Raw genomic sequence first — 19,815 nt, 5'->3', positions numbered from 1 at the left:
TTCTGTAGAAAGTTCTATAGCATCTTCCTTTGGCACATTCTTTTCAGTTTCATCCTGTGTCACCTGTTGCTCTGTCATATGAGGACTCACTGGCCTATCACTCCTCTAAAATTGGCTGATCTAAGAGGAGCCACTGTTTCCTGTTCCTTTCCTTGCTGTCCAGCTTCAGGTGAACATTTATACCAGTTTCCTGTGGAAGGCTCCAAAATATCTTCATATGGTAACTGACACGTTGCTTCCCATTCCACTGGTTTCCCCTTAATTTGGATGGCTATTGCTCTATCCTGTTGTGGTGCTTTCTGAGTTAGATTTTCTACACTGAATCCTTCATTTCACAAGTACTCCATAACCTCAGTTTCTATTTCTTTAACTTCTCCATTACTAATCTTCTTTTCTACTTTTCCTCTTGGTCTTTTTTATTTTTTGTACTGTAAAGTTTTCCATGTCAGTTTGGCTTTTGACTTTACATAAATATTATACAATATCAAATCTCTCTTTCTTTCCCATGCCTGTATTTCTTTTTTATACTTTTCAAAAATCTGTAGGTTTTGTTGTTTATATTTTTGCACTCACTCAGGTGCTTCTTTTTCCAAACAGATCAAACTTTCCTGGTCTATATAATGTTTTCTTTTCAGAAATCTGTCTTATTAATGAACACATTTTTTTTCAAATATGATTTTTATTAGAATTTTCACAAATCACATTGTCCACAGTGAAATATTACAACACAAATTAGAAGATATACAAATGAGTAATTATGTAAAAATTGCAAGAGGGTAATGCTCAAAGTAACAAGGCATATATGCAAACTGCCTCTGTTGTTTTAAATAAAAGTTTGAGCAAGCCTTACAAAACTAAAATATGCATTATGTTGCATATAACTTGTCAGAAAACAAAAAAAAAACTGGTCATTATATTGACATTTTAATAATGCACAATGTTGTTTAGTCAGTAAAAAACTATTATACACATATGGTTTGAGCCTTACAGGCAACTATGTGCAACTATGTACACTGGGTTGTCACTTATGCAGGCAAACAAAGGAAGTTCAAAGACTGGTGGCTTTTCATTTCATATTATTATATAGATAACCAATATGGTGGAAAGCGCTTTGGTAACCCATGTATATGTTACAATCCTCTTGTAGCAATGATTTAATTTAGGTTTTATACTAACTTTATGAAGAAAAATTATTACTTATAAGCTTTAATAAAGAAAATAGAGTTGTGTTCTAACTAACATACTGAGGATCTAGCTGAGGACCTCTAAAAGTCTTTTCCAGTATTTCTGGAAGTATAACAGTTTCTTACAGCTGTTTTTATTTTGTTTGCTAGAACATATTTGGTAGCTAAGGATCTAAACTCTATCCAAGACACTTTGGATCTATCTAGCCAGTTTAATGCTATATACAATTTCAGTATTGCACATAGCACACAGTGTAACCACAATGTGTTTGGCCTCGAATGTGTATGAGTTTGAAAATAATATTTAAAATTGCCATTTCACATGAGAGGGTGGATTTCCTATATCCTGATTTCTCCAACCTTGCCCTTAAAGAGCACCATAGTTTGTAGATGTTTTTACAAGACCAGAAAATGTGTAGAGTGCCTGCTACTGAACTTGTAAAAGTGGTGCAGAGGGGAGATATGTTGGGATTTATTTTGCTCAGTAAGAGTGGTGTGTGGTAGGCGTTGTTGATCATAAGTTGCATGTAGATTAATTTTTTAAATGGAGTTAATTTTGTTGTTATGTCAATTGCCGCTAGTTTTTGCTCAATGGTTAATTTACTGTTATGACTCATCCAGTAATTAGAATAAAGAATAACATCCTGGTGTTTAATTTGAGTAATTAGTCTATAGGTATTGGATACCATTTTAGTTTTCAATGTAAGAAGAGAAGTGATATTATGGAATAGTTGGTGGCCATTTGGGTCTTTACTAATTTTTGTTGCTATCAGAGTTACTAGATATAAAATTTGTTTGATAATCATGTGATATTTTTTATTTGCTGCTAGGGAGTCCATGACAGATGTCAGTGGTGGATCCTTGATTTGGTAGAAATCCCAGACTGTACATTCCTTTATCATTGGATAATTGTCTAAGTTTATCATATTATCATTAAGTCTGATATTAGGGTTTAAGTGTATTGGTTGAGCCATTGTTAATACATTCTTTAGATTTAGAGAGGTTACGCGTTTTTGATAACATTACACATTATTAATTAAGGATGGATGGATTTTTAGGTCTTTCAAAGTTTTGTCATTGAGAAAGGGTAACGCCTTTGGGTTTACATTACAGGCTTTGTGAGTTTGGTAGTAAATTTTCATCCAAAGAGGGTGCCATGATGTATCCAAAGTTTCATAGTTAACTAATCTTATAATATGACTGGCTCTGATTATAAGAAAGTATGTCTGAAAATCAGGAAGATTCAGACCACTCTTCTCTTTGGGTAGAGTTAATTTTGAATAGCTAATCCTACTGTTCTTAGGGTACCATATGAATTTGCCTAGTGTTGTTGTCAATTTAGAGAAGAAAGTGTTTGAAATAGTTTGATTAGTGGCATTAAGATGGTAGAGCATTTTAGGGAAAATGTTCATTTTTATAATTGCTGCCCTTTAAAGTAAAGAAAGGTTTACGTTTTTCCATCTGTCTATATCTTCAATAGCATTTGACCAAGCTTTATTTAGGTTTTTCTTTATTATATCTTTACAAGAGTGACACCTTGGTATCTGAGTGAATCATCTACACTCATTTTTGTTTCTGGGAAGAAGAATTTTTTATGACTTTTGTGGTTTAACAGGAATATTTTTGATTTACTTGGGTGTATGGCAAAGTTTGAGACCACAGAGAACTTGTCAATAGAATTTAATATCTTTTCTAGATCGGTGGAGGGAAATTCCAAATAGATGTTTAGATCATCTGCGAACGCAGTGTATTCAACCTGGATTTTGGAAATGTAAACGGGGTGTTTGAATGTTATCTGTCTTAATTTTAAAAGGAGGGCCTCTAACTAGAGGTTAAACAGATAAGGAGAGAATGGACATCCTTGCCTTGTTCCATTGACTATTGGGATGGGATATGATTTCATTTTATTTATGTATAATGTAGTAGTGCTTTGTCATAAAGCACCCTAACCATGTCTATAAATTCTTCAGGGAGAGCAAATTGTTTTAAGACCTTGTAGAGAACACATTTTTTTTAATTTGAGGCCTCTGGCCGTTTTTCTTATGGAAGTATTTTTATTTCCTCTCATTTCTCTCATAGTCTTTTTGTATATCTTGTATCTGGAAATTATGGGCTTTTTGTATAATAGTAACAATATATAATTTCTTTCTTATCCTCAAAATACTCCACTCTGTTGTCTTTATGGCTCTTCTTTGGCCTATCAGTTTTGTGATTTTTGTGGACTGCTGCTTACTTCTACAATAGGGTGGCCATCCTTCACTTGGGCCTCGCCTGGCCCCATTGTAGGAATTTTTCCATATTTTGAGGATTCTACAAGGTCATTTTTCCAGTCCTGGCACCAGTGCACCTACCAGGATTGAGTACTTTTTTATCCTGGGTCTTGTGCTCCCAGCTATCTTTTTTTTTTTCATTTTTGACCTACTTCTGTCCATGATATATGCTATATAAAATACAATCTATATATCAGTGTCATCTTGGTGAGATGTTGTGAAAAACGGGGTTCACCTCATGAAGGTATTCACCAAGACTTGAGAATGAATTCAGTTTCAGCAATACTACTCTTTTTTACTTGCTGACTTATTATCTCTCCATTTGGAGCCCTTATATCACTGCTTCTGTTGCTGGGTACCTCTCTTAAAAGGTTTTCTGGGATATTAGAAGACATATGGCTAGGAATTAGACTAATGATCATTATAATATATTATTTGCTGGATGGCATTTTGTTTTATATAGGTCAAACTTCACTGAAAACAGCTGCACTTGCTTGAAAGTAGATGCTGTAAATGTTTTCATTAAACAGAAGCAAATTATGAGGTACTGGAATGATAATGAATAAATGAAATGAATAATTCTTATTTTATCCATTATTGTTTTGAAGTATGACTTACTTTCGATAAACATTTAATTTAATGGTGAAAAAGAAAGCTTCTGACCCATATTTTGGAATGTAGCCAATGCTGTTGATTGAAATCTGACTGCTATAGCAACCTGATGAGCAACCACTGCCAAATGCAGTGTTTACTACGCAAGCAGGGAATGCAAGCAGCTTTCCTGGACATCCTTCTGTATCACACCGAAAATGCATAAGCACCCATGGACTAACTGCTATCACCAGTGCAATGTTGCATGTCTTGGTGATATTGAAGGGAATCAGAGCATCCAGGTAAAGCACATGAAAACAATGGGAAAACATGCACACTCTGCACAGAAGGCATCCAATCTGAGAACCAAATCAGACAAACTGTTATTCTCAGGTAGCAATAGTGCTCATATTAGATAGAAATTATACTAATTGCTCCATGTGCCATCCCATCCATTTTCAGTAAGAAATCAATAAAAACATGTCACCTCAACAGATTGTAAGTATTACAGAAAAAAACTGGCACAGATGCATTCAACACAAAATACATCTATTATTTATGAAATACAGAAAACACAGTTTACCTCTGGAATGCTTCAGTGTTCAGTGCATATTTGATGTACAAAGTAAAATGTATATTTTCTGAATTAATGCTACAATATTTTTTTAAATCTAGAATTAGTTAAAGACTCTTGAAATGATGTGTGTGTGTGTGTGTGTGTGTGTGTGTGTGTGTGTGTGTGTGTGTGTGTGTGTGTGTGTGTGTGCGTGTGTGTCTCTCTACAGATATATATATATATATATATATATATATATATATCTGTAGAGAGTGACAGATATATATATATATATATATATATATATATATATATATATATATATATATATATGCATACATAAAGAGAGAAAGAGAGAGAATATGCAGTTTAAAATTCATGCATAAATGCATTTTAGTTTTAATATGGACAATATCACACCATAATAAAACACATCTGAATGGACCTATATTTTGATTTATTTGTTTTACATAAATAATGAAAAGTCTTCAGTGCAAAAGACAAAAAAAGTCCATGATCATTAAGCAGTATATGAATTTGCATACAACTGGCCTTGGTAATTAAGTTTATTCAATCTGGTAATTGTTTCATTAATTGACACCGTGATGGTATCATCCTTTCTATACTCGGTAAATCAAAGGGATACAATTTGTTCTCACCTTTGTTTATTTTTGAGGTAAGTGCACATATCCTGACATTAGTAATTAAATACTATCTGATATCCATTTTACATCTGAGGATTATTAGAAGTGTTGCATGGATTTCCCACAACACATTTTCAACCTTATTTCTTATTTTGAACATGTTGTAGATTTTTTCATCAATATAATGTAAAAACAATCAAGTTAATGCACTTTTCTGCTATGTTTCTCTTCAATTTATGCATCTCATTATAAATGTTATCAGTGACCACAGTATACGTTTGTATTCCTGCCGAAAATTCTTATTAAAAATCCCATAAACAATACCATTGAGGCAGCTGTTGAAGCAGGCACTAAAGAAACCAAGGACAAACAACCAGTCTGGGAAATTTGGTGCCTTTCCTGGAGGGCTGAAAGCTCCAATCAAGCCAGGAATAGTGAATGGAGCCCAGCAAATGGCAAAAACCACAAATACTGAAAACATTGTCACAAAGTTCCTCATATCTGAAGGTTGTAGAGTTTGCTTGCTGTCTTTTTTGAGTCTGTATTTGACCTGTATGACTGTAATCCAGATATTGCCATAACACAGAATTACAATACTTACTGGAAAAATGTAAAGACAGACTGTAACACCAATAGTAAATGCTTCATTTACATTGGCTAGGAATGTACAAATGTATACATGTGGATTATATTGTAATGCTCCCACTATGGGAACTGGTAAAACTAAACTAAAGCTAATTATCCATGCTAAGAATATAAAGAAACAGGTGTTTCTCATAGTAAATATCTTCTCATAGCTCATTGCATGACAAATGCAGCACCAGCGATTGATTGCTATCACCATGATGTTATAGATAGAAGCGTTGAAACTCAAACCCTGAAAGACAGCTGAAATCTGGCATTGTATTTCTCCAAATTGCCACTGGTTTTGCAAAATAGATCTGATAATTAATGGGTATGGATAAACAGCACCAAGGACATCTGCTGCAGAAAGACTGATGACAAACATATTACCTAAAAAAAGAGAAAAAAAAGCAAACAAAAATTACTACTTCTATATAACAGGGTCATCTGTTCATTTCCTAATGCATACTTTATCCAAATTATGGTCACAGGGATGATAGACTTTGTCATGGCAAGATGCATGTATAAGGCATATCCAGTGCTGCAGAAGTCACCAGTAATTTGTAAAGTACAAACACACACACACACACACACACACACACACACACACACACACACACACACACACACACACACACACACACACACACACACTCCAAAGGGCAATTTAAAAGACTGCAACAGAGACCCTTCAAAAACCCATACTGACACATAGTTTAAATGCAGACCTCACAAAACAAGTAGCCAAGATGTGAATCAAACCAGAGAAACAGTTGTGTGTGTGCCAAGTGCTGTGCCACTCTGCTGTCCTTTTCTGCACAGTTTCCATGAGAAAAACAATCTGATAAATGCAACAAGGCTAAGAGCTGTTAATCCACCAGAATCATCAGTTTACAGGCTTTGATTTAAGCAATGTAATTAATCAGAGCAATGTCTTGTTGGTTTTAGTTCAGTTGACTGTATAACACCTAGTGGGTAGTAATAGACCTTGAAAAGCTGTGCAATGTTTTTAATATTTACAAGAAGTGTACATTTAAGACTGAGGTATCATACATCTCAAAAATACATTGTTAGTATTACTTATATGTAAAGATGACTTATTTGTCAAATCACACTACCTGATTTTCATAATGTCATGTTATGGAAAGTATAACGTGTGCAATTTACTACATAAAAATTTGCTCTCTGACATTATCATTATCATTAATATGTTTACTAGGTGGGCTGTCACCCTATTTTACCCCGCTGCTTCCTAGTTTTAAAGGTGGAAAGTATTGGGCATTAAGGTGATGCTAGCCCATCTTATCAAGATTACCAGAGGATGATGTATTTGGGCAGTACTCTCCATGCTGAACCAATACCTGAGTTGCTTGTAAATTGTGTAATTTCTGTAGTAAATTGGAAACAGATAATGTCACACTATTACAGTAAGTACTAGAGAGAAAAAGACCTGTAGTTTTTTGTTAGGTAGAGGATTGGAGTTTGGCATGATGGTTAAGTTGTTTATCACACACACACACACACACACACACACACATACACACACACACACACACACACACACACACACACACACACACACACACACACACACACACACACACACACACACACACACAACATGCAAGGTTTGATTCTTACCTTTGGGTAGGGAGGTTGGCATAATCGTTTAAAGTGTTTACCTTATAGACCCAAAGTACAGGGTTTGGCTCTTACATGTTATAATTGATTAGGCTTAAAATGGCCCATAAGGGCAGTTCACCTAGTACTAATCTATGAACCAATGTTGTTCAAATTTCTAATTATTATTGTTTTTATCAAAAATATACCATCAGTGGATTAACTTGCAGCACATTATAATGATGGTCAACGTATAACATACTCCACTGAGATAAAATTGTTGACAAAAGTGTGATAAAAAACATTGTATACATTGCCAAAGAACAAAGAGTTCATTATCATTATTTAAAAAAACATAAATGGTCCAAAAATGTGCTTTGTATTTAAACTTATAAGGTTTTGCAGGCAGCTTTGGTAAAATATAGACAGTTTGTGTTCCCATCATTCAGCAGAAATGAAGATACTATGAAGAAGAAAAACATTAGAGGGACTTCCATGACATGTACACCTATGCATAAATGTCATGCTAACTTTTTCTGATTCATAAACAGCCCTAACACAGTGCTGTAACATGAGGATGCACAGCACCCCAAAGGATTGGCCTGAAGACGTTCATGGTTAATTGTTTTGAATGAAAGCACTCACACATTAAAAACGTTTTCTTTTCTTTTTGGCTGTCTTGCTGCTGTAACCATTTGTATTTGTATTGTTGGAGTTTATTCATTCAAGTTTTTGAGTATTGGCATCCCTCATGCCGGCAGAGATAGGTGACATTTATGGCAGTCATGAGAGGCAGTACCTGTCTATGAGTGGTGCAATGATAATCATGTCCATGGTAAGCCATGTTGTTATGACACCCATGTCCTACAGGCACACTGCTACTCATCACTTTTTCCATCACCGTTCCAGTCTGTGCATGAACTTGCATCCATGTCACTACCATGTATGCAGAACCATGTGGGTTTCTTCTGGGTACTCCAGTTTCCTCCCACATTATAAAGACATGCGTCTGGAGTGTTTCTCTCTGGGCGTCAACTGAAAATAGGTTATGTCCTAGTCAGACATTCCCGGTCAACAAATGTTTAATACAATAATAAATAAAATAGTAACATTAACATTTTAATTGTGTGTTGAACTTCTACATCAAAATCTATATCCAAACTACAGAATTTACGTAATTGTAAAATCTCCCCATACAGAAAGGGATTAATAAGATGGGGAGGGTAGCAGCTGTCACCATGTAAAAACATTCATTCCTCTTATTTTTTCTATGAATTTGAGGAAACACTTTCCCCATCCTCACACCATGTTAAGATCTAAAAACATTAACCTGGTTGCCCACCTGTACACCATCAAATTTGAGATTAAATCTATTATTTTGTAGGGAACAAACAAATTTATGGACCTCATCAAAACCTTCTTTACAAATAAAAACAAAATTGTCTCTGTAATGAAAATATTTTACTACATATTTTTTAAAAAACCTTTTGTGATATAAAATTTCCATTTCAAACATATCCATAAACAAATTTGCATACATGGGAGTAAAAGGTGTCTCCATGGCTGTGCCTTGAATCTGATGAAATATTTCATCATTGATCATAAAAAAATATTTGTCAAACAAAATTTAACAATTTACCCAATATAACATGATAAAGGGCTATCACCTAGAAAATATTGTAAAGATTGAATGCCATATTGGTGTTGGATGCATATATATAAACTCTGAACATACAGCCATCCAGTACATATTCTTGTTCCATTTCAAACCTGATATATTATTTATAAAATACTGAGTGTCACTAATATAAGAGATTTTTTAAACAAATGAAAATAAATATTCATGTAGAAATAGCCCAATATTGTGAAGAAAATATCTGCATGCAGACACTATAGGATATCCCATTAAATTATCCAGACCCTTATGAATTTTTTGGTAAACAATAAAATAAAGCAAATTCACATCCTTGAAAAGAAAACTTTTTCCACATACTTTTTATCAAAATAACCTAATCTGAAACCTTTTTGCACTAACAATTCATACTGTTCAAGTGCTTCAATATCAAATCTTTCATATGTTTGGGCATTATTCAAAAGTTCATAACACATTTTAACATATTTGTTTATAGTTCATAATCACAATTCTGTTACCTTTTTCAGAGGATTTCACAACTAACCGATTATTATTACCTAAAATTAATCAAACTTTGCCACTGTTCTTTTGATAAATTATATTGAATACTAAATTTAGATTTTACAAAATTAGTATATAATTCCTCTAATGAAACATTAAATGCTGCTAAAAATTGCTGAAAGCAGTTATTCACAAAAGGGGGGTATAAACTGACTCTTATATTTTCCCCTGAAGTGTTTAAATGACAATAAGCATTTGGCTGAACTTAGGTCAGCTTATATATATATATATATATATATATATATATATATATATATATATATATATATATATATATATATATATATATATATATATATATAAAAGTAAAATGAAATAACAAGGTGTTGGTGCTAGTGCAAAAACTACTAAACAGCAAAGTTTCAGTCATTGCATAATTAGGGAGTGTTAAAATAAGAATTTCAGATATGGCAATGTTTCCTGCAATAAGTTTAAAGAAGAACAAAGTTTTTATGCTGATTGATAATGCTGTTCAATGCCTTGCTTAACTAAGCAACGTAATACATTTCAAACAAGGGCAAGAATATAAAAATCTGTCTCTTAAATCTGGGTGAGTATGGGTGGTGCCATCCCCAACCAGTTCAGCGTATAGCTGGTTATTCCCTTTTAGATTTTGGGCATAGGTAAAGAATACTTTGTGATTATCCTTAGCTATGGAGGCTATTTTTGCTTCATGATTAGCTTTGGAGTACTTGAAAAGATTTCAGTTGTTTTTTAAGTAAGAGGGGGGATTTCTTCCCCTGCTGAACCAGCTCCTTCTTATTCTTAGACATTAGTTTCTTCCTGTTGTTGTATAGCCTCTTTATACTTGGGGTCCAGCAGGATGGCTTGTTTTTTCGGCAAGACCTGGTTTTAATCTGGTCAGGTACAGATGTCTCTGTACAACTGCTTAAGTGATTATACTGGGCATTGGTGTACACCATTGCATAGGAGTCCATGTTATCTGCATTTGAAGGGGTTTTGAAACTCCTTATACCATCACTTAGTAGGAGGTAATTTGTCTTTGAAAAAATTTAAAGCATTTTTGAGCTTGATGGGGTATCTGGTCTTATAATTACATTGAACAAGACTGATTTATGGTCTGTATCTTACTAGAGAGGACATCACATGGGGGGGGGGTGCAATGCTCTCCCATGTTAGTGAATACTATGTTCTGGACATCTAGGTGCAATGCTCTCCCATGTTAGTGAGTACTATGTTCAGGACATCTAGATGCAATGCTCTCCCATGTTAGTGAGTACTATCTTCAGGACATCTGAGCCTCTTATGAGTGTGCAGTATATTGCTGTCACTACAAATGGATGGCTTAAATATGAGCAAAGTGAAACAGGTTTTCAGCTAACTACTAAAAGGAAAGCATGCATAAATCTTTCATCAGCAATCCCCAACTCAGACAGTTTAAATCAGCACATGTATGCCACAAGGGTGCAGATAAACACATTCTTAATGTAGAATAACATATTTGGAGCCCAAGTGTAACAAGAGCACACTAACTGCGTACAGCAGCCCTTAACTAACAGATACAATCTAGTAAAATACAATTAACTACTTACAGCAGCAGTAGGCAGTACAGTTTTTTTTCTATAAAATGCAAAAATAACAGCAAATAGCTTAAGAGACTGCTAAAGTACAGTCACAGTATATAAGAGAAGAGCAAAAAAAAAAAAAAAAGTATGTTTGTCTCTTCAGTAGTAGATTGCTCCAGATGAAAGCAGATTCTCAGCAATCAGTAGCAAAGTCACCAAACAATGAGCAGCTCTGAGTATCTATGCCAAAGCTTGTGCAAAGGCAAGGCTTAAATAGCAGTAAAGAGAATCAAGCTTTAAGCTAACTACCAACCAAGAAAGCACACAGTAAGCCTTTCACCAGCAATCCCCAACTCAGACAGGTTAGATCAGCACACTTCTGGAACAAGGTTGCTGAAAAAATACCTTCTTATTGTAGAATATCTGGTTTGGAGCCTAAGTGTAACAAGACCACATTAATTACTTACAACCGCCCTACAACTAAGAGAAACAATGCAATACATGGTAGTTAACTACTTAACGCAACAGCAGGCAGTACTTTTTTGTTTGTTTGTATACACTGAATATATCATGCAGAATGTTGAGTTAGATGATTCAGATGCTGGATTCAAATGTTCAAGTAGAAATATTAATAAACTCAGGTATGCAGGTGATACCATTCTGATGACTGAAAGTGAGGAAAAGGTAAAGAACCTGTAGAAAGAATGTGAAAGTAGGAAAAAGAAAGAAAAACCTAACCTGATTGCTGATCAGAAAAGAAAAAAATGCACAATCTAGTCTTATCAGTTTTATTTATTTTATTGATTTGTCTTTTGTTGACCGAGTTAATCCACAGGGCTGGAGGCCCATTTTCAGTGGAGACCCGAGGAGAGAAGCTCCAGATACATAAAGATTCAAGTTACAAAATTTAGAGCACTACAACAAAATGCTTAAGAGTAAATAAGAACAATATATGGTACACAGTATCAATTTGGGTATACTTAACATACACTTGTGAGGTTAATAGTATGATGTACAATGAGTCAAGTAGTCTGGCACAGAGGCCAGTCCACTATCAGCTAAGTTAAAAAAAAAAAAAAACAGTAAAAGATATAAGCTTTATAAAACCCTGGGCAGGGTGTAGTTAGGTAGGAAGGTGACAGGTATAGGTGGGAGAGTTGGCCAGATGGCATTTTTATTCTTTTTTGAAAGTAGTGGGTGAGTGGATGGAGCGCAGGGGATTAGGAAGGCTGTTCCAAATTTGAGACATAGTGCATTTGTAAAGCAATCTGCCTATGGTTTTATTTGGTCTGTGGGTAACAAGTATGCTCGGGTCAGTGCTGCAGAGGGATCGAGAAGGTTTGTAAGGAGATAAGAGGTTAGATAAGGAGGGACAGTTGGTAGGTTTATTTAGAAATGAATAAGTCATTTGAAGTTGTGATTGTAGTAGAAGTTGAGGGAATTCAGTCCATTGCAGTTGTTTTATAGCAAGGCAATGGTGAGATTTGTAGGGAAGGTTCCAGGCAGTTCCTTGCAATTATATATCAAAGAAGAAGAAGTTGTGATGAATTACATTTTTCAGGGGCTCAAAGATCTCTGCAGCTGTTAACTGTATACATGCAATTAAAAGGTGCTTGATTTTAAGAATGAAAGCTGTGCTTAACCTGGATAAGTGTTTAAAGATCAAAGACATAACACTGTCAGCAAAGATCCCCATAATGAAATCTATGACTTTCCTAGTAATAACATATGGCTGTGAGAGTTAGACTATTAGTAAGGAAGTGTTCTGGAAAACACATGCTTCAAACTGCAGTGCTGGAGGATTTTTTTTTTTAGAATTCTATTGAATTCAAAAAGATTAACTCAGGTATTACTTATAGAAATACATTCAGACAGCTCTCTAAAATGTTTAACAGCAAAACTAACTCAGAAACCTTGGACACATTATTGAAACTTAGGTTTCACCAGAGAAAACACTGATGCTGTAAAACATCAAAGGCAAAAAGCAAAGGGGGTGGCAGATCCCAAGATTTAGAGGTAGTATTGCTGAAGTAATGAATATGATTTTGCAAGTGCTTAAAGAAACACTTGTTGACAGATAGGACTGGCACACTGAAGTCATTGCTGCTATGAAGAGTCAGATTCAGCTAAATGAATAAACAACAGCCTAAAAAATTGGGACTGCTGCTGTAACCCTGAAATTTAAAAAAAATGCCACATGCTATTAAGAATATTGTGTATTTCATAGAGATTTCTCATTTGTATTTGTTTTAGTTTAATTGAAGTGTTCTTTATTTAAAGTAAATGCCACTTTCTTGTTAGATCACATCATTACTTTTTCACTTTTACAGGTGTTGGGTTACCTGTGACCATGATATGTGTAAAGATGGTATTTAGGAAATGAATGAATGAATGAATGTTAGTAAAGGTTTTAATTGGTAAGCAAGCATACGAAATGTAAAGTTACTATAACTCTTTTTAAGGATTAGCTTTGCTGAACTTTTGTATAATGGCATAACAATCAATCTCTGAGAGAACTGTTTGCAAAATATGTTACCATTTGCTATAATATATTGTATAGCATACTAGCCATGTCAGTGTGGTGATGATAGGAGGAACATTATTACAATCAACAGACAGTAAGATCATATCTGTACAGAACAATCTCCTGAGTGTTTTATATATATATGAAGAAAAGTGCACACTAAAATAAAAAAAAAAACTAAATAAATAAATTAATTAATTAATATTTTGTCATAATAGTATTGATGTTTTGTTTAAGCATCATTCTCTGAGTTTTTACATTATTTTTTTATTTGTTATACTTCAACTAGGCATACGACTGAGTCTGTGATACTGACATGATTTTGTTTTACAATCTTCTTTCCTACAATGTTTTATGTGTCCCAATAATGTGTCTTAGTATAGAAGTAACATGTTTATTTTTCCAAGACCAGGTAAGGCATGTGTATAGTTTCAGGTGATAATGCAAGATGGCTTTTATGCAGGTTGTGGTAGTGCATTCATGATTAATGTTAAGAAAAAAAATTGAAATGTAGAAATGGGAGATACTAAAGAGTGTCTGGCGATGAACTGCACTTAGTTGATATGAGATTGCTCACACTGGGATATGAAGTTTTCATTTAAAAATGGAGATCTGTGAAACAGGGTATGATACATGATACTAATGCGACAGCAATGTACATGTAAACATTGCTCAGCTTAACTCAATGCCATTCCTCATGTCCAGAAGGTGGACATTGTTGAAAATGGTTGAAAAGCACTTGGCCTTGTGTTGCAAATAAATAAAGCCAAAACTGCATGACAAATAACAATGTTTGAGGATTTGAGTGGAGGAGGATGTGAGTGCGTAGGTGATACCACCTCACCCATCTTGGGAGGAGGCACACTGCCTTGGCTCACTGCAATAGAGGCATCAGAGCCTAGTGAGCACTGTGTTGCAAGCTGTATACCACATCATTAGCAGGTTGGTCAATTGTGGAAGTATGCACCTGAAGGCAGCCATTTTGGACAGGAGATGCTGTTGGTTAGGACACACCTTGCACAAGCAGCATGATGTTAGCTCTGGAAAGGCTATGGGAGGTGTAATAGTCCCAATGAATGAGGAGTGATTGAAAGCTGAAGGTTGGCAGCAGGAAGACAGGGAAAATACGGTTGAATATTTCTGATGAACTGTTAGCTGTGGCTGGGATAAAAACAACAACTTTACAGGATATTCAAAACTATTTTATTATAACTCGGAGGAAAGGACTGATTACCTATTGAGTTCAGCTGTAATATTTTTACCCAACTGATTCCGCTTTTTTTTTTTTTTTTTTTTTTAATATATGAGTTCCTAAACATATACTGTCAACTCAACACTCATATCAGTTGTGCTTAATTGGTTTGTTCTCCTCTCATGCTGTTGGACCTCAAGTTGGCCTCCCAAGATTTGCACTTGAAGCCAGCATGAAAAAGAATTTCCTTGTATAAAAATAAACTGCTTTGTTTTGGCTATTCAATATTTATTTTATATTTATTTTACTTTAAAGTGCATATTCAGTAGTCTGGATATAGTAATGACCAGGATTCAGGGCAGTAATGCAGACTCTAAGATTATGCATGTTGTATTATACTGTGTACTCAACAAGGCATATTCAATCCAAATGAATAGCTGAGCAAGTGTTTCTGCCAATATCTATATATATACTTCACTGTGTACATGTATGTAGACCCAGAGACATATTAAATGCTACTGAGTATGTAAATATGGCAACTGGAAGCCAGCATAATTCACAAATAACTCCTTCAGTTCATCACCTGCCATCATGGAGATATAACTGTGTTCGTTTGTGCCATCAAGTCTGGATGAGTATTATGTTATCTTACATGACACATTTTACAAATTAATGGAGATACATATGCAACACTTTAAGTGGTTGTTAATGTGCAAATCTCTTTCTGCACAACAGTGTGCACAGATTCGGCAATATCAAGTGCAGGATCAGAAGTCTGAGCAGCATCATTTCTGTCTGAAGTTGTGCAATAGAGATGGAAACATACATGAAATTCTGCATGTGTCTGCATTTCATTACTTTGCTTTTACAGAATTTTGCCCTGTGGTGCAGTGCAAGTACCTGTACATGGCTTGGTCCCTTGTCTTTGATTCAAATAAGCTGTCAGGATAGCAGGGTATCTGTGACTTTTGTGTTAAAAATTATGAAGTATGGATTTACACAGAAAAATGTACTGTTGCATCTTTTTGCTTGTTTTCTGTGGTGAAAGTGTGACTGTTCATGAGGAATGGTTTTATGATGGAATGTTATAAAACTGGTATAAAACAATAATATGCAGACAGTTGATTGCTAGCACTGAAATGACTGGTTTATGAGAATAGTTGTCAAGAAATGGAGTAGAACTTTAAGTTATGGTATTGCAAAAATTATCTGGTTACCAGAAATAGAAAAGAACAGACTAAATAATGTTTGTCCCAGACCCTTCAATAAACACACCACACCAAATGAAACTTGACGTCCTTTATTAAACATTCATAAACATAACTTTATTGACCAGTATTTTAATTTATTAATCACAGCATAAACATCCATAAAACCATTTACTAGGGCAGCATAATCTCGCTCACCCTAATCAAATAAGCAGCATCCTCACCTCTGCTTGCATACTTTTACTTATCAAGCAGCTTTCATCTCTCATTTTCATTTCCCAACTCACTGAATTAAACACCCAATACCAGAGGGTAACAGAAGAGGGACAAGCCTGCCCACCTTCTCCACCAGCCAGCCTGACACAGGCTGCTCCCCCTCATTCTTCTAAAACCTTCACCAAACCCTCCAAAGGCAAACCAAAAGTGTACATTAAAAAGGTCCAAATGAAAAACATTCTGGTGTACTCCGTTGTCGCTGAACCAAACTGGATCCCTGTCATTGACATCCCAATGCTGTATCATATAAATACCTAAAGCAGACGATTACGAAACTATCCTAATATTAACACCGATGAACCCTCTGCATAGCCAGAATAATACACATACTAGGATATAATCTCTTTACAGTAACCACATACTCACTTATCCTACCTACCAACTGTAGCTTCAGAATTATTCCCAAATCGCTACCTACCAAAAGTACCACCTGAACTCAAGGAACCCAATGCCACCTAAAATAATCCAAGCCCCATCACAAGCTATCTGGCCTAAATGCAGCCCTCTTTGCTGCTCAATGAATACAATAACAATCAAAAAATGAAACTTCCTTACCTAGTAAAGGACAATTAATTTAATACTAAGCCAGTAACTGTATCCAATTAACTAATATGACAAGAAAGCATTTGATAACCAGCAACCCATCCCCTTAATGACTTCAATTGGTCTGTCTTCCTTTTCTGAATCTGATACCATTCCAATGTGCAAAGAATGAGTGAAAACCTCTCTCCTGGAAAATCAACCCACCAAAACGTTCTCCACATCATATATACATATATTACTCATCATCATCTTGCTTCCCTACTGATCAAAATTAAGTCCTAAGAACTCCACACATGAGAACATAGCAAAACCTCCTCACCCAACCCACTAGACACAACCAACCATCCCTGACCTTCCCCAACTGATCCATTTAAAATCTAGAAAACCAAATGTGCTCTGAAGCAAACACAATGAAACATGCCACCAAGCTAACAACCCCAACAACTCTGACATGCATAAATGTCACACATAAAGTACAGACCCACTCCAATTACCTACACTAATCCCTGCAACAAAACCTTCAAAACCTGTTCTTGTCCATGGCAACCGCTTGTCAGTCTTCACATTATCAAACCTACCCCAAACCTTAAGCATAAATAACCACAGTCCAAGATTTAGTGAATTCACATAACCCTGCCACCCTTGCAACTATACTAATCACAGCTAAGTCCACCTTATCTGTCTGAACTTCCTTAACTTGTTCCCAACCTGTACCAAATATTTCAACCACAATCCTTGTGACCAAACCCCTTCTTCCTCAGGCATCTGCAACACAGATTTACCAAAATCTTGCAATACCCTACCATAGTTTCCTTTTAAAAGCTGCCCAGGATTCCCGTATGAAGCATCTGATTATTCCAGGCCAACCTGACACACCTAATCTGGCAACACCATTGGCTCTTGCCACTGCCAGATTCCCAATTGAAAATTAACCCTTTTTTCCTGCTCAAACTGAAACTAACTTTAAAAAGGATACATCCGTCTTCCATTAATCCTTCAACCTGCCAGCCATTGAGCTGCAAACCTTTCTCAACCTGCATCCAATAATGCTTGCTCTTCCCCCTTTTACAAAAAGGCTACCGATCTTCAAAAGGTACAGCCAGGGTAAACTGCCCAGCATGCAAAATTTTTAAGTCACATGGCCCCATAACATCCCTAATGCATACCCTGTCCTTCATTTTCACACACTTAAACTTTCCTTTCAAATGTGTTATCCTTTCCAGTAAACAAAGTAAAACAATGTCCTACATCCACTAGCAACCTCCCCAAAAATAAGAGTGCCTTATTTGTGCCTACTAAATTCTGCATAGCCAATGGAACTCTCAGTTCTTCGCCCATCCCCACAAATGCTCTCATACTTTTCAATGCTCCGTCAAACCCTTCACCTAATAAAAAAACATCCAGATAATGTGCTACCTACTGACTATCGAATCGATGCCCCCTTTACCAACTATGGGTCCTTAACTCCCTGAATAACCAAACCACATTATCCAAAGACACGGAAGTACCTTTTGCATCATCAACTGAAATAAAGTAATTAACAGAGTTCCTTTCAGGATAAGACAAATGGTGATTTAAACAAAATTCTCGATCTGCCTTCTTAGTAACAAAGTCCAACGGTTAAACCTTAAAATTGGCAAATGGGGGAACTGTCCAAAAGTGGACCAATAACCTACCCACCTACTGTTCCTTCTCTGACAGACCTTCCAAATATCTTCCTTCCTTCACACTGAATGCAAATGCTTACAAAATAGTCCATTCCCTCTGCCACTTAATTTACTATAAAATCCCCAGGAAAACTGAAATTAATTTCTCTGCCAAATAAAGAAATTGCCTGAGCATATTCGGCAATATCTACACCTTAACAGGAGAATACATCCCCCTTGTCCTCCACATCTTTCCCAAAAAGACAACACCCCCACCAGAGAAAATTCTCCCTCCCTTACAGAACTTGCACTCCCTGAAATGAGGAAGATAATCCTCCCAAATCTGCCAAAGATGACCTAGGATTGGCTGCTTTGCCATCCTGCTGACCACACTGCACATTGGATGTATCCCTGCACACCTCAAGTAAGCATATGAGAACCTTCACACCACACATGAGCAACACCCTCCCCCCAGAATTAAAGGGTCAACCTCCCCCACATCTTCCCCCTATGATATCCCACTAGTAATAGTTCCAAAAGGTATCAATCATAGTGGCTACCATATGTCAAAGTGCCTATCTTCCCAAAGCAATGACTGATCCACTGCTTTCCTCTTTTGAAACCTCTGCTTGTACCATAACCAAGCATTTCCCAACCACAGCCGATGAGCCTCACTGATTGTGAGAAAATATCAATAGTGGTAAAGCCAAAGTTACATCTTTTTCTAACCCAACCACCACACAGTACACAAACCTGAAACCCAATTTTCCCATGCCAAAAGATCTTTACTGTTCGCAACTTCCACTTCCAATGGGTGCTGCACCCCTTCTGCATCCATTAACTCAAAAGTATCAACATACTCCTTTTCAAACCCTTTCTTTGACTGCGGATGGTATATGAGGGGTCATGAAAAACTGCTCCGCTGCCATGCCTCAGTGTTTTTATGTAGACAAAAAATAACCTGGTTGAATGCCAAAGTCCAGCCCAACCTCATGTAATCCTGCCTCTATCCCACCTATAAACAACACCATACCCCCATAGCCACCCTCTGTTACTGTCCACTGTGTTTGCTCCCACTTGAACCTCAATATGCCCCTGCTGATCTTCCTTAACTCCTGACACTTCACTGGACTCCTGACATGACCTGACCCCTTTAATCCCGAACTAGCCTCAACCCGCATCAAGTCTGTTATTTCTACATGAACGCCTAACAACAC

At 35.9% G+C, this 19,815-nt stretch overlaps 1 protein-coding gene across 1 annotated transcript in view; it reads right to left on the bottom strand.

The window, feature by feature from the left end:
* Positions 1-5,474: 5,474 nt before the first annotated feature.
* LOC122808284 (melatonin receptor type 1C-like) overlaps positions 5,475-19,815 on the bottom strand; it is a 210,207-nt gene continuing 195,866 nt past the window's right edge. Inside the window, exon 4 of the mRNA XM_044079247.1 lies at positions 5,475-6,259. Coding sequence (XP_043935182.1) covers positions 5,475-6,259 — 785 coding nt within the window. The remainder of the gene's footprint in view (positions 6,260-19,815) is intronic.

The sequence above is a fragment of the Protopterus annectens genome, chromosome 8.part0 (assembly GCF_019279795.1).
Source record: "Protopterus annectens isolate FY-2018-M chromosome 8.part0, PAN1.0, whole genome shotgun sequence".
NCBI classification, from domain to species: domain Eukaryota; kingdom Metazoa; phylum Chordata; order Ceratodontiformes; family Protopteridae; genus Protopterus; species Protopterus annectens.
The sequence above is the reverse complement of the archived record's forward strand: the minus strand, read 5'-3'. Positions and strand labels throughout refer to the sequence as shown.